Source organism: Hippocampus guttulatus, chromosome 2 (genome assembly GCF_054856545.1).
Source record: "Hippocampus guttulatus isolate MCC_2025c chromosome 2, RoL_Hgut_1.0, whole genome shotgun sequence".
In the NCBI taxonomy this organism is placed as follows: Eukaryota; Metazoa; Chordata; class Actinopteri; order Syngnathiformes; family Syngnathidae; genus Hippocampus; species Hippocampus guttulatus.
Window position 1 is genome coordinate 1,652,676 of NC_141262.1, and position 27,299 is coordinate 1,679,974.

Genomic DNA, 27,299 nt, shown 5'->3' on the forward strand with positions numbered 1-27,299 from the left:
ATAGAGGCCAACCAATCAGATGACTGAATCACCTCTCACGCGCAAACAATGGCGTTAAGCGCTAAACTAGTCAGCGAATTACCTCTGATTTTAAGGCAGCGGTGCCCAATACGTCGATCACAATCGACCAGGAGCCAGCGGACTGGTCCCAAGTCGACCGCAAGGGGTGGGAGGATGAAATGGGCGGGGGAAAAAAGATTTGTGTGTTTGTGCCTTTTCCACATAAGGTGAAAAGAAAAAAAGTGGCTTTTGTCAAAACATGTTCCTTTATAAATTAACACTTGTAGCATCATAAAATAAGTCATCAAACGGGTCCATGTGTCAATATATTTCGGTGTTCAAATAATGGAACATAGGATTTCATTGTAATAGTCCAGTGTCTTAGTGCTGGTCCTGCTGATCGATGACCATTTTGCTGTCAGACTCGGTTTTGGTGTTTCTGCGTAGCAGGCATCTTCCCTCAGACTCCTTTCCTGTCTGGAAGAAATCAAAACCTGGATGGCACAAAATTTCTTGAAATTCAATGAAAAGAAGACAGAGGTGATATTGTTTGGTCCCAGTGGCCCTTGTACATCCCATCCTGTAGACTTGGGCCCCATGTCTCCTTATCTTAAGTCAACAGTCTCAAATTTGGGCCTTAAACTGGACAGTGATTTCAAACTCGATCGGCAAATTGGTGCCGTTGTTAAATCCAGCTTCTTTCACCTTAGACAGCTGGCCAAAGTAAAACCTCTCCTCTCACATGAACACTTTGAGACAGTAATTGATGCCTTTGTCACATCCCGGCTCGATTACTGCAATGCCCTTTACTTTGGAGTCAGCCAGTCCTCCATTAAGCGCCTTCAGCTGGTCCAGAATGCCGCTGCTCGCCTCTTGACTGGTATTCGTAAGAGGGAGCACATAACTCCTACTCTGGCATCCCTTCACTGGCTCCCCGTACATTTTAGAGTTATTTTCAAGATCCTCTTATTTGTTTTCAAATCTCTGAATAATCTCGCGCCACCTTACCTCTCTGAGCTCATCCGCCCCTACACACCTGCCTCAGGTCTGCGGACCAGACATTATTAGAAGTACCAAGAACTAAAATGAGGCTCAGAGGGGATGGAGCCTTTTCTGTTGCTGGTCCCTCTCTCTGGAATGACCTCCCACTGAACATTCGGCACTCCTCCTCGCTGCCCATCTTCAAAACCCTCCTCAAAACTCTTGTATTCTTTGGCATTCGACTCAGCATGACTTGGGTTTGTTCTTGGTTTTACTGTTTGGTGCTTTCAACCGTCTTTATTACCGATTTGTCTTACTGTTTATTGTGCATGTTAAATTGCTCCATGTACAGCACTTTGTATGCAGCGATGGCTGTTTGAAAGTGCTCTAAAAATATAGTTGACTTGACTTGACTTGGAATCAGGAAATAATTGAATAGGTTTATAGAAATGTATGTCCACCCATCCATTTTCAACACCACTTGTCCTGAGGAATGTCACGCGCGGCGAAAAGCAGACGACACCCCGACTGGTCGCCAGTCAGTCGCAGTGCACAGAAAGAGACAAACATTCACGACCAAATCCACACCTTCACTGAGTGGGAACTGATCCCACATTGCTCACACACAAACTAGGCGAGTGTACTGCTACACTACCGATAACAGGATTTATATTTTAAATGTAACATGTACAATTTCATTTTACTTGTTCATATGTATCTGACATGTGGTAATCTGGATTTTTTAAAAAAACACACAAAAAAGCACTTCTTGGGTCACAAAGATGTTCTCATGCAATTTGAATGTTGATTTTAAAATTTCCATCCATTCATTTTCCGATCCGCTTATCGTCACAAGGGTCGCGGGGGGTGCTGGAGCCCATCCCAGCCGTCTTCGGGCAGTAGGCGGGACTGGCAACACCCTGAACCAGTTGCCAGCCAATTACAGGGCACACAGATGAACAACCATCTGTGCTCACACTCACACTTTGGGACTATAAATACAGTTGAGTTGAGAGTGGAGTTGAGTTGGGACAATTTAGAGTGTTCAATCAGCCTGCCATTCGTGTTTTTGGAATGCAGGAGGAATAGGAAGTAGCCGGAAAAATATCCAGGCAGGCCCGGGGAGAACATTCAAACCCTACACAGGAAGACTGGTGCGAGGATTGAACCAACAAACTCTGCACTGCAAGGTTGACGCGCTAACCACTGGATCACCTACTTTAAAATACGTATAGTGTATATTGAACAATTTTAAAATATTCAATTAACCATGTGTTAGAGGAATCTATGAGCAAAATTGTATCATGTTTAAAGTTTCATTTAATCTGGACACATCTAAACGTTTGGGTGCGTATCCAGCACCCCCAAATTCCTGTGCACAAAGCCAGAGGGCTGTTGAAGTCCACAATTAGCACGTCAATACAGGTGGGCGATCACGGGGGAGAGGGCGAAACTCGGTCACAAAAGGGGAATGAATAATTCGGGAACAGCGGTTGAACAACAAAAGACGAGTTGAGAACACTCGTCGCGCCCAGACGACATTGGCCATCCGCAAAGTCTACAACATGCTAATTCGATGTAGACCAGCCAGAAAAGGCGCCAATGTACTGGTGGTTCAATGTTTAACACAGGTAACCCATCACTACCGAGGGGCCGGACCGTGGGTGCGGTATGCAAATATCGGGGGCAGTGTTTTCCTTGTATGTTACAATAAAAGCCTGAATTGGCGGGAAGGGAGCTCGAGTGTGATCGCGGAGCAACTAACCGTCGTTGGCTCTCAGAGATCCGCTCCCGCCGATATTGAAGACAATTTTCCTGTGTGCCGAGTCATTTCTTTAACTTTGTCTGAGAAAATCTCTGACACCATGTTAAGAATGTCACAGTTAATCCTTTGTTTTTCTTTTTTAATCTTTTAAACCCCTTGTGAGCTTTCACAATGGATAAATAGTTGAAAACAAATTTTCCTCAACTCAGCATTTTCTTACATGCCGTCAGCTCTGCTTGACTGCATGTGAACAAGCTTGTGATTTATTGTTGCTGACCTCTTACAATACAGAGCGAAAACAGGACGATCATGCTGAAGGAGAAAACATGGCTCTCTACTCAAGTGTTCTTATCTAATGCTCTACGTGTGTGTGTGTGTGTGCGTGTGTGTGCGCGCGCGCACGAAACACAGGTAAAAGTGTTGCATCATGGATGAGTTGAGCTAAAACAGACACTCAACACTGTTGCCACAAGGCGTGTCATGTGATTCTGTACTGCCATGCCCAAATATAAGGTTGCCTTACGATTGCTTCAGAAACTTGTGGCTCGCTCGGTCCTCCACTTCCATTCGTATGACGCTCTTCTAAAAGAAAATATATGTTTTCAATATACTTTACATTGTGAGACTTATGACTAAGTGTGAAAAGTTAAACGTACCCTTTGAAAAGGACTCACAGAATAACAACCAATATTGCAATGTTTTATCCCTCAAAACATATGTCAGAGATTTTCTCGGACATAGTTATAGAAATGACTCGGCACACAGGAAAATTGTCTTCAATATCGGCGGGAGCGGATCTCTGAGAGCAAACGACGGTTTAGTTGCTCCGATGATCACACACTCGGCTGCCTCTCCGCTGGTTCGAACTTTGATTGTAAAATACAGGAAAGACACTGCCCCCGAGATTAGCATACCGCACCCCCCCCCCCAGTCCGGCCCCTCGGTAGTGATCTGATCTACCCGAATACACAAGTCACAGACTTTGCTGATGACAAATGTCCACCTGGCCAGCTGTTCCAAAACTGTCTTTTGACATTCAACAACTCTCTGTTCTCAATTTATTTATTCCCACTCTGTGATTGAATCTCGCCTTCTTCCATCTGTTCGCCCGCCCCTGCTTTGACGTGATTACTCAAGAAAAGGCCCTCCGCCCAAACGGCCGACACCTCTGCGCTGAGCATGTCCAGACATGCCCAAATTAACCGAAACTTTAAAACATGATACAATTTTGCTCATAGATTTCTCTATCAACATAATACAAAAACTAGTGTATTGACAATGTATTGCACATGCTACATGTAAAAGACATTATATCGATGTTGTGTCACATCTTTGGGGATGTTAGCCGATTAGCCTATTCCCGCAATGACTGAAATGCTGCAGAACTACTCACTGTTTAGCGTACAAACTACCGATATTGAGATATTTTCCACAATAATCAACAAAATACGAAAAGTCCAACTATGTGATGCATGTCTATCAGTGAGATCACAATCTAAACTACTGAACTAATACCCGGCAATTTTTTGGGGGATAAATTGTGACATCAATACCATTTACCCATTACAGTGGGGAACAATTTGAACCCCCCCGCCCCCACTAAACTCAACAAAAACTGATGAGTTAAATCTTATTTTTTATGCTGATTAAATCTAAAATTGGCATGCTGATTCCAAAACTCAGGACAGCGCGGTAAGAGGTGTGTGCAGTTCCCAATACAGTAGGTCAGTACTATCAATGTCTGCAAACCGAAAACTAGCAGAGTAGGAATTAAAGAGGATTCGTGCTGGCTTTTCTCTTTGCAACCATGGCCATTATAAATTCTCATTTGTTTTATGCTGTCTTTTTCTAGTGGTGGTGGGGATTTCAAAGCCTGTAACTATCCATCCATCCATCCATTTTCCGAACCGCTTGATCCTCACTAGGTCGTGGGGGGTGCTGGAGCCTATCCCAGCCATCTCCGGGCAGTAGGCGGGGGACACCCTGAATCAGTTGCCAGCCAATCGCAGGGCACACAGAGACAAACAACCATCCACGCCCACACTCACACCTAGGGACAATTTAGAGCGTCCAATCAGCCTGCCATGCATGTTTTTGGAATGTGGGAGGAAACCGGAGCACCCGGAGAAAACCCACGCAGGCCCGGGGAGAACATGCAAACTCCACACAGGGAGGCCGGAGCTGGAATCGAACCCGGTACCTCTGCACTGTGAAGCCGACGTGCTAACCACTGGACTACCGGGCCGCAGCCTGTAACTATTTCATCATTATGTTTTATGTACATACAGTACATATACACATTTATTTCATACATTTAAAAAAAAGGGGGGGGGGCTCCTCTAGCTCAAAAACTTGACATTATATATTCATTTTCCGATCCACTTATCCTCACAAGAGTCGCGGGGGGTTGGAGCCTATCCCAGCTGTCTTCGGGCAGAAGGTGGGGAACCCCCTGAACTGGTTGCCAGCCAATGGCAGGGCACACAGAGACGAACAACCATCCACACTCACACTCACACCTACGGACAATTTGGAGTGTTCCATTTGGAATGTCGGAGGAAACCGGAGTACCCAGAGAAAACCCGCACAGGAGAACATGCAAACTCCACAAAGGGAGGCCGGAGCTGGAATTGAACGCACTAATTGCTGGAACACCTAGCCACCTGACATGATACAGAATACCTGAAATCAGTTTTGGATTCCACACCCAAAAATTTGTCAAAAACAGCTGTCAGACCAACTCAACAACAATTGTGTTCCCCAGTGTTATGACAATATGTGTTATGACATGACGATATATCGAATAATAGTACTGTATATATCATACAAATGTTGAAAGATGCTAAGCACTGTCAAATGAATTAAAATACACTCAAATCCATTAATCTTTCAATCTACACCCTTGTTAGAGGAATCTATGAGCAAAATTGTATCATGTTTAAAGTTTCATTTAATCTGGACACATCTAAACGTTTGGGTGCGTATCCAGCACCCCCAAATTCCTGTGCACAAAGCCAGAGGGCTGTTGAAGTCCACAATTAGCACGTCAATACAGGTGGGCGATCACGGGGGAGAGGGCGAAACTCGGTCACAAAAGGGGAATGAATAATTCGGGAACAGCGGTTGAACAACAAAAGACGAGTTGAGAACACCCGTCGCGCCCAGACGACATTGGCCATCCGCAAAGTCTACAACATGCTAATTCGATGTAGACCAGCCAGAAAAGGCGCCAATGTACTGGTGGTTCAATGTTTAACACAGGTAACCCATCACTACCGAGGGGCCGGACCGTGGGTGCGGTATGCAAATATCGGGGGCAGTGTTTTCCTTGTATGTTACAATAAAAGCCTGAATTGGCGGGAAGGGAGCTCGAGTGTGATCGCGGAGCAACTAACCGTCGTTGGCTCTCAGAGATCCGCTCCCGCCGATATTGAAGACAATTTTCCTGTGTGCCGAGTCATTTCTTTAACTTTGTCCGAGAAAATCTCTGACAACCCTAAAATGGTAAACTTAGTTTGTGTATGTACTGTAATTGGTATTTAATAAATCATATTAATCGTGGATATGCTCTGTGAAACTTTACCCTGATTTGCTTGCCGCTCCGTAGCGTGCTGTCATTCAACATGGAGCTGTACTGCCAACACCAGCCCACCTCGCCCACATAGGCCTGCTTGGGTAAAGGCGGGGGTGCATGCGGAGCCGCCCTCCACAGGTAAGAGAGGTCGCTGCTAGCCTCAGGGGTCAAGGTGCCTACTCCCGTGTACGGTGACTGATTGAACCTCGGTCGGTAGTCGCCGATACCATCTGGACCTTAATGGAGATGTGAGAAAAATACACCTAATAATAAAGTTACTTATTGATGGTTCTGAGTACAGTCGTAATGAAAGGAAACATTTAAATAAAAGCCTTCTCTCTAATAAATATTTATTTTTAATATAGTATGTGTAAGTACAATCTATTTGTGACAAAAAATATTTTTATATTGCCATGTTTGACATAAAACAAAATATGTATAACAATATACTGTATTTTGACAACGAAAGACCTAGGTACTGTCAATTACTATGCAATAACTAATAAAAGCCTCTTCTCTAGAAAATGACTTACTGCTAATAAACTAATATCTGTAGCGAAATCAATTTGGGGGGCAAAAATATGAATGAATGTAATATATTTGTTCATATACCTTTTCCAAAAATAAAGACATATTCTCAAACAAATGACTTTACTAAATGACTACAGAAACTACTGTAATAACATTTGGATTTAAGACCTGATATTGTTAAAATTGATTTACTGGTAATTTAAAAATTTAACAACTTAAACTAACAATGTGTATTTAAACATTTAAAAAAGCCTCCCTGATAATAAACTGTAAAACATTTGGATTTAAAAATTATATGACATATTATTAAAATGTATTTTCAACAAACTCCTCATTTCTATTCACAACTTACATCTAATAAATGTGTAAAGTATCTTACAAACTAAGGTATCTCCTTTCCCATAGTCATATTCTAAAATATTACAACAAACTTTAACAAATAAATGCTTAGTCTCTAATAAACAATTTATCTCGAAAGTAAGTACAACATATTTGTGGGAAAAAAATGGATCTAAAAAAAAGTTAAAGGTAATGGGAAAAACATGTCAACAAATAAATACCTCATTCTCAAAAAAAACAAACAAGCAAAAAAACGAACTGGTTGCCAGCCACCCGCGGAGCACACATAGACAAACAACGATTTACCCTCACAATCACACCTAAGGACAATTTAGACTGTTCCATTAACCTGCCATGCATGTTTTTTTGGGGGGGGGGGCAGTGGGTGGGAGGAAACCAGAGTACCTGGAGAAAACCCACGCAGGCACGGGGAGAACATGCAAACTCCACACAGGAAGGCCCGGAACCAGGAATTAAACCCTGCACCTCTGCACTGTGAGGCCGACATGCTGTTGTAGTATTAAATCTGATTTTATGTATTGCATTGTATTGCACTGGACTGTGTATACCACTACTAATTCTACTACAGGTGCTTCTACTCCTACAATTATTATTATAATTAATAATAATGAATCATTATAATACTACAAACTAAAAAAAAATTGGAGCAGACCAAAAACACATTTTAAAATGTTCCTGTAACGCTCCAAATAGAGAGAGCCCAAGAGTATGTACATGACATCATTGCAAAATAATCCACTCGGCTAATGATGACGGTTTGAAATAAACTCAACGATATCTGTATCTAGTATCTGTATTACCTGTAAAAATAATCCTTTGTCCTGCTGCTGATCTCTGTTTGGTTTGCATGATGTCCTTCTCACGAAGTTTGTCTCAGGTGCATGACTTGGCCCCGCTGGGAGATGACGTCAGCGGAGACCTCCTCTGTGTCCATGGGTCATGCTCGGTTGTCATGGGAGCCGGACTGCTGGTGGCCGAGTTTGCTTTGTGACGACGAAGAGGAGGGGAGTGGGGTCGACCCCATATCGGAATTAGTGAAACGTAACAAAGCAGCATTAGTGAACAGTGTACTGTATGACGTGAAAATGTATCGGTTATATTCAACGTGCATTTTAATGAATAATTAACAATAAAACGGCGTGTGGTTAGTGACCATATAAAACGAAAATAATGAATATAAAAAGAATACAATAAATTGGTTCCGAATCTTGCCGCTAGATAGCGCTAAAGCATCGTTTTTCCTGCCTTGCCACCCCTCTTCTTTCTCGTCACATGGACTCGCCCATGAGCTTCACTCGTGTCACTCCCATTTATGTGAGATTTGCACAAAGGCGCCGACCTCCGAACGAGAAGTGACGGAGGATTCTTTCAGAGTAAAATAACCAACCTTGACATCACGATTCGAGGCCAATTTCTAAGACTGGTACAAACAATGTGTAAGTTATGGCACATTTTTTATGGAACAAGGCATAACAGATGTATGCACCTATTAGCCCCCTCCACTGACTGGCTCCGGTACATCATTACTGAAGTTCTTTATTCATTTATTTTTTAAAATTATTTTTATCTGATTTATTTTATTCAATATAGTACAATTTTTGAACATTTAAAATGTATGATTTTGACATTTATTTGTTTCTGTATTTTTCCTTTTAATGTATTAACTAGTAGATTATATTAGTATACACACATTTACAATTATTTGTTCTTTAACGATTATTATTATTATTATTATGCGTTTATCTCGTAAAGTGACTCGAACAACACACTCCAAAACGGGAAATGTCAAGAGGCTTATTCAGAGTAAAACAAACGACGCCAAAACGCCCTAAATTCCTAAATTGACGCTCCCTGTCATATTATTACAATCACGATCTTCACTATTTATGAGACCAGTATAGTGATTTTGAAACATTATTTTTCTAAACTCAATCACGTGACGCATGTTACATTTATTTCGAAAAACGTGCAGGAATAAGTCACAGTGTTCGTCTTCTATCTTGCTATGGCGCCACCTCTCAGTCACCATGGTGGCATACAACAGATCGGCACATTGGGAACGGCGGTGGAGCTGACGCGCATCGCACTTTTCCGAGAGTCTGGAAGCCGAGCACCATGTTTCGTCCGTGAGTGGCTCGGCCTCTGAAAAAACAAAACAAAAGGAAAACAAAAAAATGGGCACCGATTTTTTGTCAGCGGGTTAGGCTTTCGAGCCCCCCTCCCCCCTCCTTTTTGTCTCTCTTGGTCGCAACGTTCATGGCGTTGGTGAACAGTACATAAAAAGGGAGGCGACCTGAGTCAAGAGCAAGTTCGGCGACCCTTGATTGTCGCTCGACCGAGCACCAGACAGAAGCCAGGAATCCAAGCCGGGGCAGAGTGCTCGTACGGAGGTTGAAGAAGGGTCCGTTGGCCAGGGGCTCCGGGGCACTCCCAAAGCCTCCAGCCCCGTTCGTCTCTTCGGGCAGACGGCCAAGCGGGTCTCGGATCCCGGAGGAGGAGGCGGCTTTTCTTTCTGTTTTTTATCACCCGTCGTCTTCTTTTTGGAGATAAATTGATATTCTGAACAGGAGTTAAAACGCCGTCCACTTCCAAGACGATGAAAATGGCGTCCTATGTGGATAACAGCTTTCGGGAGGCGGTGATGATGAACCCGGCGGACAGGACGCAACAGGTTTGACCTTTTAGCATTTTATTAAAACACAAATTAAAACGCCCCAAACGCATTGTATGTGTTGTTTTAAGTATTTCTGTCGGGCGCGCATGGATCCATCCGGCTTAAGCCGCCTGTCATGGGAGATAATCGGCGGCTACTTAGCATAGCAACATGCTGCCAACAACAACAAAAAGTTGTCATCTTAGCGTTCTAAATGCTAATCTTGTGCTAACAAGATCGTTTAACAGATAACATTGGCCTCATTTGCTGGGATGTTATTTTTAATGCCAGGTTCCTAGCCCCTGGCTCTGATGGCGTTGCAAGTTTCTTCCACAGTAAGATTGAAAAGATGATGTTGAAGAGAAACCAGGTGCAGAAGATCTTAGGACTCTGCTACACAGTTTTCAGGCTCAGTGTTGGACTCTGTGCTCCAACATACATATGTGGTGTTAGGTATTATCGCCAATTTCCTCAAACATTCCCATTAAGTTCATGAAAGACCACAATCTCCATAGGTGTGAACGTAATTGGAGCCGAACCAGTCGAGGGTGTAACTGGTTTGGCTTCAACACGCCTGAACCCTAATGAGGGCAAGTTATATCTAAAATTGATGCCTCGCAAAACACGTTTTCCTTTGGTCAAACACTTAGTTTGCCTCATAGCATGGTTGCTGATGTCGTATTTGAACGCATCCAGAAAACAAGAAGCACAACAAGTTCAACAAACGAGGAGTTTAGTTGCTTTGTTTCAAACTCTGCAGATTACAGACTTACTCAACACACACAATGTTTAGCAAGCACATTGGTGCAGCTGTTTGCCCCTGAAAAGATGGAATGACATCATTCGTGTGGTTGTGATGTCGTTCTCGCCGTGATGATGGAAGCAGGTTTGTGAACATGGCGGGGCTCTACACTAACTTTTGGACTGGGAGCACTGGTGTGACCAGCTCTTTCAATTGGTCGCGCCAACACACAATTGGTTGGACCCTTTTTTGCGGCGGTACAGCATGTCCATATTTGCTGATTTATGTATACTAGTCTCAATTGGTATATTGTAGTTTCATGATGTAAAGATTGGCAGTGAGCGAAGATCTATTTGCACAATTTTTGATTGTAATGACAACAACTTCGTATGCAGCAAACAGCGGCTGACCAAAAAGTTCACTTACTTTTTATTACTTTAAAAGAAAATTATAACAAATTCTTCAGGGCACCAACATTTTTGTTGCTTATGGTTTTAACCCTTCGGGGTGTATAAAATCTCTGAAGATTTGACATCCCAACCGTTAGACCAGGGGTCACCAATGTGGTAGCCCCTAGACCACATGAGTAGCCCATGGCCTGTTCTAAAAGTAGCTCAAAAATTATTTTCAAGGAATGTTGTAGAAGTAATCATTTTAAAATTGAAACCCTGGCAAAGAGTCCTCAAAATAAGTTGTTGCATCTGATATTTTTCCCAATTATTGATGATTCCTGCACTAGGCTGAAGGATGGAAGTGGTTGAATGAGGAATTACTGCATTTCACAAGTGACTAGATGGACTGTTGATTGTAAGTAAGTGACGACACGCACGCCAATGCATGCGATCTTCCTTTCCGCTCGAGCGCCGCTTCTGCTGCAAATGGATGTTGCTCGAGCACACAATAGCCGATCAATAGGCCACCGCTTGAAGCAGCGGGACGCTGTGGCTGGTGGCAAAGCATTCAGAAGAGCCAGCGCCAGCTTGTAAGCTAAACCGAGCTTTGCCACACCGCATTGTTTTGCCTGCTATAATTGCTTAGGAGGCCCTTGTGGCTGTTTGGTTTGGACAGCTCTTATCACAGAATGTTTATCTTGGTCACTCCATTAAGACTGGACATAAATTTTTAACAACACTTTTTTTTGGGGGGGGGGGGGGTCAATTCATACGACAATAATCAGACAAATCATTTAATCTTGTAGTGGTGAAATTTAATACCACACTGCAGTGAGGAATTGGTTGTTTGCTCACTGCAGTGTTGATTGATATATCGAGAAAAGAGATACACTATGGCAGGGTCGGCAACCCAAAATGTTGAAAGAGCCGTATAGGACAACCCCCCCCCCCCAAAACAAATATGTCTGGAGCCGCAAGAAAATAAAAGCCTTCTATAAAACTTACAATGAAGGAAACACATGCTGTATGTATGTAGGAGACTGGACTGTCTCAGAATTGTTTGTTATTCATTCCTTTGTTGTGTGTTCACAAATGCCCCTATAGAATTTATTTTGTAATTTCCTCACTTGATTTTTTGTTGATTTTCGCTTTTCTTAGTGTCAATGAAGTGATCATTAATTTCCGTTTTTCTGAGGCTGTCTTTGAACGCCTCTCGAGTCAAACGAGAAGAGAGAAGGCACGGAGTCGGACGCAGATGAGACTGTTAAAAGTGTCAATAAAGTACGTTTAAAAAAAAAACCAACACCACAGCTCTCCTTTTCGGAGCTGCAACATGTATCTATATCTATTTGAGCTATATTAGCCTACTATCAAACTATTTTTCCATTTTCAAACATTTTTTATAAAGCTCCAGGGAGCCACTAGATCTCGCTAAAGATGCGGCTCCGGAGCCGCATGTGGCTCCGGAGCCGCGTGTTGCCGACCCCCGCACTAGGGATTTATCCATCCATCCATTTTCCGAACCGCTTGATCCTCACTAGGGTCGCGGGGGGTGCTGGAGCCTATCCCAGCCATCTCCGGGCAGTAGGCGGGGGACACCCTGAATCAGTTGCCAGCCAATCGCAGGGCACACAGAGACGAACAACCATCCACGCCCACACTCACACCTAGGGACAATTTAGAGCGTCCAATCAGCCCGACATGCATGTTTTTGGAATGTGGGAGGAAATCGGAGCACCCGGAGAAAACCCACGCAGGCCCGGGGAGAACATGCAAACTCCACACAGGGAGGCCGGAGCTGGAATCGAACCCGGTACCTCTGCACTGTGAAGCCGACGTGCTAACCACTCGACTACCGGGCCGCCCTGTACCCAACTGTCACACCAAAAAAAATTGAAAATATTTCAAATTGATATTCATTGAAATATCCCTCCGAAGAGTAAATTCACAAAGTGCAGCGAAAAACACAAACATAACCGACACAAATAAACCATTAGAAAAAAAAATAAAATAATATTACAATTTTCAAATATTACACAAAAAGATGAAATATTGGTTGGAAAATACATATTTGATGACAAATATATATATATATATATATATATATTGGAAACAAATATTTGATCCAAAGATATTTTAAAAAACCAGGAGTGGTTGTCTAAATGAATGTTAGATTCAGGTGGCCGGCGGCTCAGTGCAGGCTCAGAAAGGCCTCGGGATCTGGGAGCTGGATGAAGTGGCTCGGAAGAAGGAAGTGTGGGGTTCCCTGCGTAATTCAGCTGCTACCCTGCGACCCGACCTCAAATAAGAGGAAGAGAATGGATGGATAGAAACTAGAACACATTTTTGTTGTTTTTTAATTAGTGCACCGATATCCGAAGACACCCCAAAAATTTCAGACGATAAAGAATATTATTATTATTATAGAACAATTTTGATGAAAAAGAAATTTGTGTTAAAAAATAATTCCTAAACAAAACCATTTGAAAGCAAAGCAAGTGTTTTAATAATTATATTATCTCATGCTTGTATAAAGCAAACACGCTAATGTCATAAGCTTTTGTTTCCTGACTTGGTTATCAAGTCAGATTGACAATTGAAGGTTAATTTTTGGCAGTGTCAATTGAATTTTGCGCAAAAAAAGGTGCCATTCGCAGATGGAAAGTGTTACTCCTTCTTTCTTTCCAATATGAGCCGAGCCTCCCTCATGGATAAAAGCACCTTTCCTGCTATTATTGGAGCCACCGCGCTCGCCCTGTTGTCCTTCAGGTGTTGACGACATCCCTCTGGCGGGATTAGCAAACTGTCAGAAGGATCAAGACTGGCCCCGCTTGACCTTCTGTCTTGTACCGGTGCCGCTTGGCAGGTGGTAAACTGAAAACCCTTCTTGATTTCCAATTTGGAATTGCGGTTCAAATTAGTCCAAAGGAAAGTTGAATGGAGACCGTTTCAGTTCTGTCAGTCTGACCTTCCCTTCCATACAGTCCTGTCTTTTTTTTCTCGCTCTGGTATTACCCCCCAAAAATGGTACTTCAAAAATGTTTTGGGTGACAAGGCTGTGGGGGCCCACTTGCAGTTTTTCCACTTATGGGTGTTATTTTCAGAGTACTCTCCCATCCCTCATTGTGTCGGTGTTCATAAAAGAGTTGTGATGGAGAACAACGATGGTAAATGCCAGCTTTGACAGGAAGTCGCCCCTTTTACAAGCCAACTGTTCCACTACCTTTTCGAGGTTCCCTGTACAGTGTGGACCGGACGGCTGACTGTTGAATTTACATGCTTCCAGACTTGTCAGAGGCTCAATGGGAGTTCTGTAAAGGCAAATTGCCGAAACCCGCGACTTGGATGTGAAGCTGAACACCTCCCACTGACTTCTCACGGCCTGTTGTGATGGCCTGAACTGATGGATTTTCCATGGATTCTGTGTTGAACATACATACGTCTGTCGCCGTCAAACCTGACTTTTTCCAGATCTTTTTTATTTATTTATTCCTTTTTTTTTTTAAAATCAGGTTTGCTGTTTTGTGTAAAAGCTACATCACGTGCGAATCTTCTGGCTTATATTGTCTCTGTGAGAGGGAATTGCTTAAAGTTGGGCAGGACCGGGATTTAACACCTGATTAGTTTGAATTATGGCCGCAGCTAGCAAATATTTTTAGAATTGAGGATTCTACTGATTATCCCATCGAGTAATGAAATAATCTTTATACCATCATTGGTTTATGTGAAAGGTAAAGCACAGACTGTATTTACATGCCATCAGCATTTGTTTTAAGGTCAAAATGTCGGTTTGTGAAGCATTTGGGATCACCTTTTACATGCATGAGCGGACAGAGTTTCTCTTCGACTGAAACGGCGTGACGCAAAAAGAAGTCATTTCCGCTTCTTACTTTTTACTGTCAATAAAACCCATTTATATTCATGCCACTCACCACACTAATAACACAGTCGGGTCCCTCCTCACTCCAAAAGTGTGATTCTGTACTGTGTCTGAATTTCGTTTGTGTACATCTGCCTTGGGTCCTGCGCATAAAATTACTCACTGTACTCAAAAGACCCAAGATTCCTTGCTGGTAGAGCATGCGCAGACCACCAACCAATGTTCCTTTCAAAGGCGGTGACTTGATTGTGTTTATACAGTATTCAGGTTAGAAAAGGGAAAAAAAACCCGCAAGAGGTCTTGCGTTTTTAAAAACCTGAATATGAGTGTATCCTGATTTTTGTATTTCTTCAGATCACCTTTCAAAACCCGAATATGTTGGCGTTTTTGACTTCATGTAAACATAGTCACAGAATCCAAGAAGACTTGTAAAGTTCCTGAGCTTCAAAGGTTGTATTGTTGTGTGCAAGGACGTCGCGGCACTCGCTTCCCTGCTGTGTTGAAATGTCTTGTTTTGATGCATTCTGTGCACGTGACGTAGGAAAATAAATGTCCAAGGTTATTTCTTTGACAGCTAGACTTTATTGGGATTATTATTATTATTATTATTATTTTTTTTTTTAGGGCCGATACTGGTTATTTATTAGTAGTCAAGGAGGCTGATAACTGATATTTGGAGCTGACATTCATTTTGAGGTCAAAATTTCCAACCAAATATTTTCAGCATATTATCTTGAACAGTAAAAACATCCTTTGTTTTAAAATTTTAACAAAGAAGTTCAGGGAGCTCCCAGGGTCGTCTGTATGTCTTAAAAAGTTAAATGAAAACTTAACCCTTATCGGAAAAACACAACATTTTTGAACGTTTCTGAAACATTTCTGAAAAGAATCATGTTAAACTTTCAGTTTTCTTTGTGTTCATTTCAAACAAAAGGTACAGAGCAGAGAAACGGCAGTGGATTTTCACTCATTACCCATCTCACTCCCACAGAAAAAAAAAAATCTCAGATCATAGATACTGTTTAAAAAACAAACAAAAACCATCCCGTCCATCCCAGACTGAAAACAACTCACAACCGTCCTGCTGTGTTGCGAGCGACTCCCAATCCACTACCGCTCCCATTTTGGAGGTCAGCTACATAAAAAATGCTTGTGCATCGGTTTGAGGATTATTTATTTATTTCCCTACTATATAATCTCACTCCCGTCTGCCCCCGTGATTTTTTTAATTGTGGACTGTCCCAGTCATGTCCTTAAAGGTAAAGTTGACTTAATCTCGTGAGATAAAATGTCTACCTCAAATATTTGAACCAATGGTACTTTTAAGATTAAAGAAAAAAAATCCCGTAAAATAACGCATATCAATGCCGCTAACTGGTCTATCCGTAGCGATGTCTCTTGATTCACCAAAAACTCTGAAAAGGTAAGAGAGTCTTTGAGCAATGCTAAGGACACAGACTCTGCCCTTACCTTGACCTGGTGCCGGACACGTCTGTTCGTCTTCAGCCAGTTTGCCCAAAGCTAAAGGCCTGATGTTCATTTAAGAAAAAACCTTTATTAGTCTCGGAATGGAGAAATTCCCAATTCACAGCAGCAAAGTAATGAAAGGAAGAAGTAGAACAACAAAATATAGGAGCTGCTGGAAAGGCAGCCACTCTCGCGGCGCCATTTTGAAGTCAAAACAACAAAAATAACACAACACAACACATAGGACACGGACAGTCGTGCAATCTTTACCACTTTTCTGCATACACTTTGCTGTCTGAAGCAGTTCTAGATGTCACCTTTATTATCAAATGAGCTACATATGCAACATACAGCACAGATGACATTTCTTTCCACAGGAGAGAGCGGAGCCGCTGCGCCATCAAAGGAACAGTTCACATAAAATGACAAATAATACAACATAACACATAAGACACAGACAGTCGTGCGATCTTAACCACTTTTCTGCATGCAGTTTGTTTGAAGCAGTTATAAGGGGTGTTCACACGGCAAATTTTACTCCGGTGTAGCACCGGGGCTGCCCCCCGTAGAGCGTTCACACGAACAAAGTTATACCGGTGTAGCCCCTGAAAACAGCTTAAACCGGAGCAAATTGAACCCTGCTCAAGGAGGTGGTTTAAAAATTTACTCCGGGTAAGTGCTAGTTCGCGAGGCGGCACTAGGGGTGTTCACATGGCAAGATTTGGTCCGGTGCTACGCCGGGGCTGCCCCAGTAGAGCGTTCACACGTGCAAATTGGCTCCGGCGTAGCCCCGGAAAACGGCTTACACCGGACCAAATTTGATCCACCTCAGGGAGGTGGTTTAAAAATTTGCTCCGGAGCAAATGCTCGTTTGCGAAGCAGCACCGATGTAAATTTGCTCGTGTGAACGCAACTGGGTTAAATTTGCTCCAGAGCAAATGCTTGTGAAGAGTTTACGTACGGCGAAAATGTGTTGCTTTCGTGCTCTGTCGGACTTCCGTCATGTGTTTGTTTAATAATGACACAAGACTTGGCTGGTAACATCTTTCCTTTTGTAGGAGACTGGACTGTCTCGGAGTTGTTAGTGTAGTTTGTTCCTTTGTTGTGTGTTCACAACCCCCCGCCCCCCATATAATTTATTTTGTGATTTCCTCTCTTGATTTTCTGTTTAGCGCATTAGTGTTTGCTTTTCTGAGTGTCATTGAAGTCATCGTTGATTTACGTTTTTGGGGGCAGTCTCTCTCGAGCAGAAGGCACGGAGACCGAGAAGGAGAAGGACGTGCGTGCCTGTCCAGTAGTCGCTTGAGTTGTGTATACGTTTTAAAAAGAACCAACACGACAGCTCATTTGTTTTCTGTCGTTTTGCTCCGCTGCAGAAACTGCCGTGTGAACGCAAGTGGGGCTGCGCCGACGCTGCACCGACTGCTGACACGCGCAGCGGCTTTGTACGTGTGAACGCTCCACACAATTTGCTGCGGTGCAAAATATATCGCAACAAAATACATCGGTGCAGCGCCGGAGCAAACGTGTGCCGTGTGAACACCCCACTGATATAAAACGGGACGTGTGAATGCTACAGGGGTAGACTCGCTACGCATGAGAAGAGTTGATGACATACGGGTATTGAATGCGTTGCTTTCGTGCTCTGTTGTACTTCCGTCATCTTTCCTTTTTCTCTTCTGTCATCCTTTTACAGTGTCTGGTAGACCACAGCGTTGATTTGCCTGGAGAAGTATAAAGCGTGGTTTTTCGATATTTCACAAACAAGGCCGGGAAAAGGAAGTACACGTTACGCACGCGCGTGTTTTATTTCCGTATTATTACGTATCGTATCGCACGGCCGCAGAAACTGCCGCGTGAACGCAGGTGGGCCTGCGCCGGGGTTAACGCGCTTCTCTTTAGTAAGCAGCTTTTTACGTGTGAACGCTCCACAAAAGTTAGACCGGTGTAAGATGTATCGCAACAAAAGACGTCGGTGCAGCACCGATGCAAATGTGTTCCGTGTGAACACCCCTAGAGATGAAAGAGGAGCGAATCCAAGTGTCCTTTTCACCAGTGGATCAAAGATGTGGTGTCATCTCCCGAGGCGGTGGCATTCTTGAAATACTTGCACATGGGCAGCAACAGAGGGTACCAAAAAAAAGCGCAACAGGAAGTGGTTGCCGCAGGTTGTAAATTCATTTAGGGGAACTGGGAAAAGTGTCAGGCTGCATTTGGAGCTCAAACAGGATGAACTGCCACTAAAACAGAACACCTTTTCCTCCTGATTATATATTTTTCTCTGGATTTGGGTGTGGGTGTGTTCCTTCCTTCCCCGCTTTTTTAATGGTGTCAAGATTTTTAAGCACTCTAATCCCGCCCGGACGACATTGGGAGTTTTCTGACCCGCCCAACTGCCAGTGGGTGATGTCACATGTTATTCTTTTTTGGAACCGCCGTGCTTCTGCACGCCGCGGTCATCGCGCTGACGTATTCCCGCGGTGTTAAAATATAGGGGGGGGGGAGATGCTTTTCTTGTATAAAACATGTTTTCCAGGATCGTTGCGTGCTCGTAAAACATCACCCGACGCGGCGCAGATGCGCAAAGCGTAACGATTATTCTATTAAAATGATTGATTGTTCAGTCTTCCGACAAACGTTGCAAAGATAGCTTTGCGGATATGTCAAATGTGTTCACAAGTGTGGCCAGAGACCACATTTACGCTGTCTGCAGCTTCTCAAAGACCAGTGTATAGTCCTTTTGTGCCCAAAAGTCCACACACAAGACAAGACAAATACACACGGTCGTTTATGTTTAAACTGAGGTTGAGGCGAACAATGCATCGACTGAAGCAACAAACCACAAAAAAAAAAGCGCTGGTTCATTTTGAAATCTTTTTTTTAGACATATAGTTGCAAACTTGAAAGACTTGACTGTTTTCATCGGGGTTTCAACGCAACCTTCAATAGTTTTAAAATAGACTTTGAATAATTAAGCCCTTTAATTATCCTTAAATGTCACTTTGACAATCATTTGAATGTTCATGCTACAAACATGTGAACTTATCATTTCTTCTGTTTGAGTGCGATGTTTTTGTGTTCAACTAATAGAATGTATTTCGCGTACGCTTAACAATTGCCTTTTGTGTGTGTGTGTGTTGTGAATTATATTGATGTAGTTGGGTACATTTTGTATGTTTAAAAAGCTTAGTTGTCTTTTTGGGGCATTTTCAATATACAGTAATCCCTCGCGGTTAATGGGGACCAAAACCACCCGCGATAAAAGAAAATCCGCGACGTAGCGACCCCCCCGGGCCCCCTCTATATAGGTACATGTACATAATATTTATAAGGCCAAATTGAATGGTATACATGCATGTAGAAGTAAATTTTGAAGTAATTAACACGACTTGATGCTGTAAATTTCCCCAGTGTGGGACAAATAAAGGATATCTTATCTTATCTTATACGAATAGATTTAAACATAAGTTAGGTTAGTTTATGAATAACAAAAAACAGTAAACATACATGTAGGACTGTATATGTTGCTCGATGTGACTCGCTGTTGTTTTGCTGACTTTCGCTGCTTCTCGCGGACGTTTGCGGACTTAAAAAAAAAATATATGAATATGTTTGAAAAAAATCCCCGATGCACTGAAGCCGCGATAAACGAACCGCGAAATAGCGAGGATCACTGTAAATTTAAAAAAAAAAAGATTTAAAATGATTCTTACAAATGCCAAAAAATACACATAGAATCAACGAATGGTAATTTATCATATTGTGGAAAAATGGTGATCAAAAATATTTTGAAATCTGGTAAAACATTGCACTGCGAGGTGCAGCCTCTAGTCCACCCGCAGTGAACTAGAGTGAACATTATTTAGTGAATTAAGGTTTTCAATGTCATCTAATTGGTCGTAAAAGTCTGCTTTTTAGCCTCTTTTAACTTTATATACTGTATATTTTTAACGTTCTCTGCTAAACTTCTGAGCAAACATGCCGAGCGACGTGCTCATCTGTGCAACACGTGAGCCTCGCGCTTCGAGCCCCTCCAGTGAGCCTACTGAAAAATGTGCTCATGACCTCATCGTTTCTCCATGCGGGGCGATGGGTAACGTCACGATGAAGTGATTTTCAAAAGTCTCTCTCCCTGGAGACTGCTAGACTTGCAATCCTGCGAGTTGATATCCAATGGATTCCGGGTTATGCGAGTGTTGCATATTTGTTGGAGTAGCTGATGAAAGGTGTCATTTACACTCCTTGTGAAATGTAACTTCAGGAATGCTTTCTACAGACACATGTTTGATGTGGTTCTTGGCTTCTTCTTGTAGTCTTTGTTTCTACTTGAACTGTGCGACTTTGCGAGCCTCATTCCATGTTGGCTGACTCACTTTCGAATTGGGGATGATTTTCAAGTTGTGTCGTTTATCCCAAACGCGCTGTTGACAGTTAGGAGCGTATGGCACGTCATAGTTTTGTTATTTAAGATATATCTTGCATGATATTAAATATGGCAAAACATGTGCAATCGAGGACTACCTTTTCATGTTTGAAGAGTTCAAAATGTTCAAAGGTATTGACTTCAAGTCTGGTTGGCCTTTTGTTTACAAGACGGAACCATCGGACGCCTTCAACCGATCGTACTGCAAACGTGAGTTTTTGGCATTCCTGAAATTCCATCAACAGCGATCTCGCGCGATTTAATGCAGCGTTTCCCAATCACGTCTTTGTTTTTAGCGTTGTATAAACATCGATACATTGTTTCTTCCATAATAGTGTGCGAGATGTCCAATTCCCCAATTTGAATTGAATAAACATCCATCCGCTTTGAGCGCCTCTCTAATCGCCGCAACCCAGTTTTTGTCAGGAAGCTTTTGCATGCTTGCTTTGCATTTTTCTCCCCGCTGTACAGTAATGTCCCGAACTTGAACGAAGGAACTTTGTAGCCTCCCGTATGTATATGTCGGTCAGACAGCCTCTTGTTTGATGTGCATCGCCTTCTCATGTGATTCATTTCACTCTTGACCTTGTGTTCGTTTTGTAAATCTGAATGCTGGCTTCCAGTTATCTTGTCACTTTCAGGGTCAGGCTGTGTGTTTTTACCCCACTCGTACCCCCCCCGCACGCGCACACACACACACACACATAATAGTTTCAAAGGCATGCTCCAGTTTCTTTTGTTCACATACCTTATGATAGACATACTGTATATATATATATATATATAAAGTGGGGAGAAAAACAGTTCGTCAGTCAGGGGCGCCAGAAATTCCATTGGCCTTCGCAGCGGAAAGTGGCAGCCGAAGCTCCGTTCGTGACCACGGTGGGGGGAACCGCAGTCCTTGCATACTTAGCCCCAAGACCCGCCAGGCCAAAGAGGATAAACCCTTTCTGCCGTGTGATGTTTACACGGACGCGATTGAGTTACGCTATAAGGCTTTTCATAAAAGTAGGGGGAGATCTTAGTTGAGGTTTTGGGAATGTCGCAATTTGGAGAAATGAAGTCACAGATGGAAACAAAGCATTTCACTCATGTAACGGGCATGGCATAGAAACGGGAGTTCACAACATTACATCAATTAACATCAATGATCAGTGATCAGAAGCTGACTGTTAACGTTAAGTCACTCAACACGAAGACAGCCGGTTCAAAACCAGCCACTAACCTGAGCTGTCAATATTCATTTGCTGACACGCTCTCAAAATAACTTTTCAATAGCTGCAGCCCTAGTAGTTGGGTACCTGGAAGACAGTTAGACACACCGCAGTCTGAGATAACAGACATAAAATGGTTGTAGCCACCACCATCAAAGTTGCAGACACCAAAAGAATCCAAGTTGATTGGGGAGTTACCGCTCTCCATTGTGCCCCAGCGAGCTGGACCGCTTAAAGGCAAACGTGTTTTTGTTATATAGGTTATGTAAATTGTTGGACACAGAATGCTTGCTGCTCTCCATCCCCATCCAGTCTACCGAAAGAAAAATATGGATATATCGTTGTCAATTGTACCAGGGCGAACTGCACATTTTAATGGGAATGTGGCTGTAGGCTAGTTGCTGGACAGAGAATGGTCGCGGCCGCCGCCATCCGGTCTACAGACGCCAGAAAATCAAGGTGGAGATCAGATGTCATTTATTTAACTCTTAGATAAAATGTTGTCAACGACTAGTTAGCCATAATTTAGGTTTAGCCTTGCACTCTGCCACATAAGCTCAAGTATAATCTGCCTCGAAGCGAACTGCTCAGACATGACGCGCATCAGATGGCAAGCTGATTAATTTAGTGTGATTAGAGATCCCTAAATCCCAGAATATGGCTCCGGCACACCTCTAATGCTTGTTTACAGCGCTGCGCACAATGAAGAGACACAAACTAGGTCGATAGTTGGCCTGCACAAAGCAGTGTTCCTTCAGTTTATCTTGGTGATACGTTCCAAGCCTCCCCGCAATAGGTGAATTCCCTCGAAGTAGAAGTTGACTTCTTTTTTTTAAAACTTGATTCAAGGGGGGGATTTGTGCATCTATTAAGCCTTTATGACCCACCCCCGCCCGCACATTCCCACCCTTCTAAACACTTGCTACACTTGATAAATGTAACTTGTGAACTGCAAAATGTAGATAACCGAGCTGCTGGTTATAGGCGACGAGTGGTCCAATTTTTATGATATTTCTTCATCTGATTCATCGATAAATCAGTTATTAAAAATATGGTCAGTTGCAGCCCTAAAATCATGCTTGTGTTGGGCATTTAGATGCCATGCTGGTACCCCCCTTGCTATAAATATATACATTTAAAAAACAGAACTATCTTGTTAGTTTGAGTTTCAAACAAAAAAAAAAGTTCACTTTCAGTATTTGGTCCTTGGGAATCGATTACGGTGCCCGGCTGGTATTTGACTATCAATATTACAGTATGAAGCTGGCCGATGGTCCAGTGGTCAGCACATCGACCTCACAGTGGGTTCGATCCCGCCTCCGGCCTTCCTGTGTGGAGTTATCATGTTCTTCCCAGGCCTGCGTGGGTTTTCTCCGGGTACTCCCGTTTCCTCACACATTCCAAAAACATGCATGATTGAACACCCTAAATTGTCAAGGTGTGAGTGTGAGCGCGGATGGTTGTTCGTCTCTGTGTGCCTTGCGATTGGCTGGCAACTGGTTCAGGGTGTCCCCCGCCTACTGCCTGAAGACGGCTGGGAGAGGCTCCAGCACCCCCCCCCCCCCCCCCGCGACCCTTGTGAGTATAAAAGCGGATCAGAATATGGATGGATGGATATTTCAGTATGCATCAGCCTAACCCTACTACATGGATGTAACTCAACTTCCCAAATCTAACATCTTGTTGTTGTTTGTTTTCTTGAACTGGACAGAGGTCATCTAAAAAAGTGGATGCAATCATGTTTAAAAAAAAAAAAAAAGAAGTGGCCATAGATGATGTTAAAAAAAGTGGACTGCTATCACATAAAAGTGGATGTAAAAGTGTTAGGCAGATTACATAGAAAGTGGAAGTCGCTCATGAAAAAGCAGCTGTTGATCATTGTACAAGAGGTGGGCATACTGTATATCATATAATAGATGTAGATAATATAAAAAAAGGGGATAGCTTTTGTAAAGTGGATGTAGATCATGTAAAAAGTTGAAAGGGTTAAAAAAAAAAGTGAATTTCCCTGTGGAGTCAACACAGGTGTGAAGACGGACGGGACAGCCACTTACATCAGTCATAAAGTTGACTTAAGTGAACACCCTTGTGGAGTCATGTGAGCCAGGTGGTGACTCACCGCATGTGCCCAAAAACCAGGCGGCAGGATACCAAAACCAGCTGTTTGTCTTTACACGCTTCAAGGAAAAAGAGTAAAAAATAAAGCTTTTCTTTCTTTCTAAGAGAAATTGGGTTGTTCCACTCCCTGTGAGGAGCGGAGCAGATTGCTTGATGAGATCTGTCACGTTGAAACTTTATCTAGGTAATTGATCCTTCCGAGTTTGCTTGGTCACGGGGGTTTTTTTTTTTTTTTTTTTTTGGTCTGCTGTAGTCTTCCATTGCCCAAAAGGAAATGGGGGTAGGGGGGTGGACAATGACTCAACGTGACCGGATTCTTCCTGCTTGTTGTGAAGACTTGGCAACGCGAAGACCATTTCCACACTTGCACTGGTATTTTTCGAGCTCTTGATTAAAAAAAAAAAAGAGATGTGCGTCCACTCGGTGTGTAATGACATATATTTGTATCTGGATTTTTCAGCACTAAGTTGCCAACATATTGGGCAAGGGACAGGTAGCAAGCCTTGCACTTTATTCATCCAACTCTTTGGTACACAAACACAGTGCAGCTCGGCCTATGCAGAGTTTTGGAAAGTCTTCACCCATTAATTGTTTCGGACACACCCATTATTTGGACTCGATTGCCAATTTATTTTCATTTTCACCTCATTTGAAAACGTCGTCCCTGCAGTTGTGCGATTGTCCTCCCCATTATGCACAGATTAAGCAGTCGTTTGCTCACCTCCCATTTTGACTGCTCTAAATGACATTATGCCTCCATTGACCTTATGTTCTCTCATTGGGCTGCTTGTTTCCTCCTCACTGAACCTGTTCCTGCTGTGACTAACCCAATCTCATTTAATCATGCCGCTCTCCGTCTGTGATGCATGCGAGTTTACACTCGCCACAATAAAGTATCAAGGTTTGCATAGTGCCATATTAGCACTTTTCTTTGGCTGGCTTGTGCAGCATACAAGAGGAAGTGTGTGCTTGGCCTTTCCCGCTTGCATTCAATCATGGGGTTAGTGTTTTGTTTGGAAGGGAAAAGGATCAGCGCCGACGTATATTTGCTCTTCCGACAATTAGCGGCGCGAGTTGTCAGTGTCAGAATGCATTGCGCAAGGAATCCATTTGTCTATGCGACAAAGCACAATACATTAGTACCTAACTTTAGCATCATTTTGGAGAGATGGCAAGAAGTGTGGCAGAATGGGCGCAATTAAATAGCTTCCCGAAGAATACAAGGGTATGGCGGATATCTTGACTCATCTTGCTGACTTGATATTGGAGCCTGTTATATTACCACCAATATCAACACATCATCATATTCAATCGCTAATCAAGGATTATTTGCATATGCGAATTGCACTTTGATACAATGCAGTTTGTTCATCTTGACTGCTGCGATTTGATTGGTCATTGGGCGCAGACGGGAAGGCTTCAGAGCAGACAGACAGCAATACTAATTAAACCCTGCCACACTTGGTGTATATTGCGAGATCTTTAGGACACGTTTTTGCTTTATGGCCTCATGAAGTTAAAAAAACAAACAAACAAACAAAAATAAACCAAAACCAAATCAGTGTGCGGTTTGTATTTTGTGTTGTTCCGGCTGCCATCATATGTCGGAGCGCGTGGCGGCGTGGGCATTAAGCTGCATTTAAGGAAGGTGGGAAGTTGGATTTTGCCAAATTGCACCTTTTGAACTATGAGGCCCAAGCTGCCAAGTCAGGTGTGTGGGGGGGATATGGATTGATTGACCAACTTTGATGTGATGTCACTCTTCAGTGGCGACCCCATACAGACACAGACGGCGAATGGCAAAACATAATTTATACGATTGTAAACATACTGTATGTTTCGCTTTATTTCTGAATTATGACTGCAATTTAGTTATTCAAAATATCTAATCAACACAATGTGATTTGTATTGACAACATGAAGATATTTGGGGAAATGAATTAAATTAATTACATTCTGAAGGTTTACTTTACTGGAGGTCAAAATGTGTTGTGATGAACCAGGGCAATAAACAGTTTATTGGAATCAGCCATCTGTATTTACTTTCGTCTTGAACGCTGTGAGGCCAGAGCTGGGACAATTTGAAGTGGAATCGATCAGACTTCCCACTTTCCTTGAATGTAGCAATAGAGCCACGACGGCTGTTTACCTGGGACTTATGTCATTTTTCTGATATTTGCGCACACATATAGACACGATAGCATGCAGCGTGCGCTATTTGCCCAGCCTAAACGCATCGCCCAGTCAAATGATTTGAAAATGTCAGCGTTGCATCAACCGATTCCATGAATGAAACTGAGGAGATACAAAACGTCCCTCCTCACTTAATCCATGAGGTGCCGCCGCTGTTTGTCCTCACTAGCGCTTAACTGTTTTTGAAATGAAGATGTTCCATCATATAAAGAGCTTGAATCTTGTCTTTCCTACACTTAAGCATGTGATGTTACTGACTTGAGATCGGTAACCTTTTTATAGATTTTTATGCATGTATTGCATTTATAGATGATAAGTGCAGTGTTTTAAGAAGTGCAGTCCATATGTTTACATAATCATGTTGCATGCAACATGAAGTTGAATATGTTGAAGTGGTAAGGCCACAGATTTGTTTGCATGTTGTAATCTTTCTGATTTACCACGTGGTGTACGTTTACATCACATTTGTGTGGCAGAATGATGTGGTCATGCCGAACACTTAGAAGGCTGCACGTCAAAGCATTTAGTTCGTTTACACTTGGAATTGCAGTAGATATTGCAAAAATTTGTACATTTCATATTGACGAGTTCACTGTTTGTAGGCTAAAAATATATCAGAAAAGGACCTTGAAGAAGTAATTATCTTAAAACACAATTGCACATTTGAGGGGGTAAAAAATCCAATCAGATTTTTTCCAGCTAAAAGAAAAAGACTAATTATGCAGACATTGTCATATGGCGCCTGCTGACAGTGTAAGCGTTTAGTGCAGGGGTGGGCAAACTTTTTGGCTCGGGGGCCGCATTGACTTTTAAAATTTGACAGAAGGGCCAGGTCAGCACAAGCTATGGTACATTAAAAAACAAAACTGCATTTGTTGACAGTCCATATCAAACATCAACAGAACAAAAGCAAGAAACTACGGTATTAATATACTTTTTTTAAATGACAAAAGTGTTGTTGATGACCTATTTTAGCCTGTGCATCGCTGCAGATGGGTTGTGATCA

The 27,299-nt window shown here is 42.7% G+C and overlaps 2 protein-coding genes across 6 annotated transcripts in view; one reads left to right on the forward strand and one right to left on the reverse strand.

Moving 5' to 3' along the window:
- Nucleotides 1-116: 116 nt before the first annotated feature.
- spmip2 (sperm microtubule inner protein 2) lies at nucleotides 117-9,227 on the reverse strand. Its single transcript, XM_086106118.1, has 4 exons — nucleotides 8,012-9,227; nucleotides 6,330-6,556; nucleotides 3,270-3,328; nucleotides 117-477 (listed from the first exon to the last, which is right to left on the reverse strand). Exons 1-4 carry the CDS (start codon nucleotides 8,058-8,060, stop codon nucleotides 339-341), a joined length of 474 nt encoding a protein of 157 aa, XP_085962244.1. The 5' UTR covers nucleotides 8,061-9,227; the 3' UTR covers nucleotides 117-338.
- A 36-nt stretch (nucleotides 9,228-9,263) lies between these two features.
- rapgef2b (Rap guanine nucleotide exchange factor 2b) overlaps nucleotides 9,264-27,299 on the forward strand; it is a 125,444-nt gene continuing 107,408 nt past the window's right edge. For 4 of the 5 annotated variants that reach the window (XM_086106108.1, XM_086106111.1, XM_086106110.1 and 1 more), the window contains exon 1: nucleotides 9,264-9,882. In XM_086106108.1, the coding sequence (XP_085962234.1) occupies nucleotides 9,808-9,882 (75 nt within the window). In that variant the 5' untranslated portion in view covers nucleotides 9,264-9,807. The remainder of the gene's footprint in view (nucleotides 9,883-27,299) is intronic. The other variant, XM_086106109.1, reaches the window with a different exon arrangement.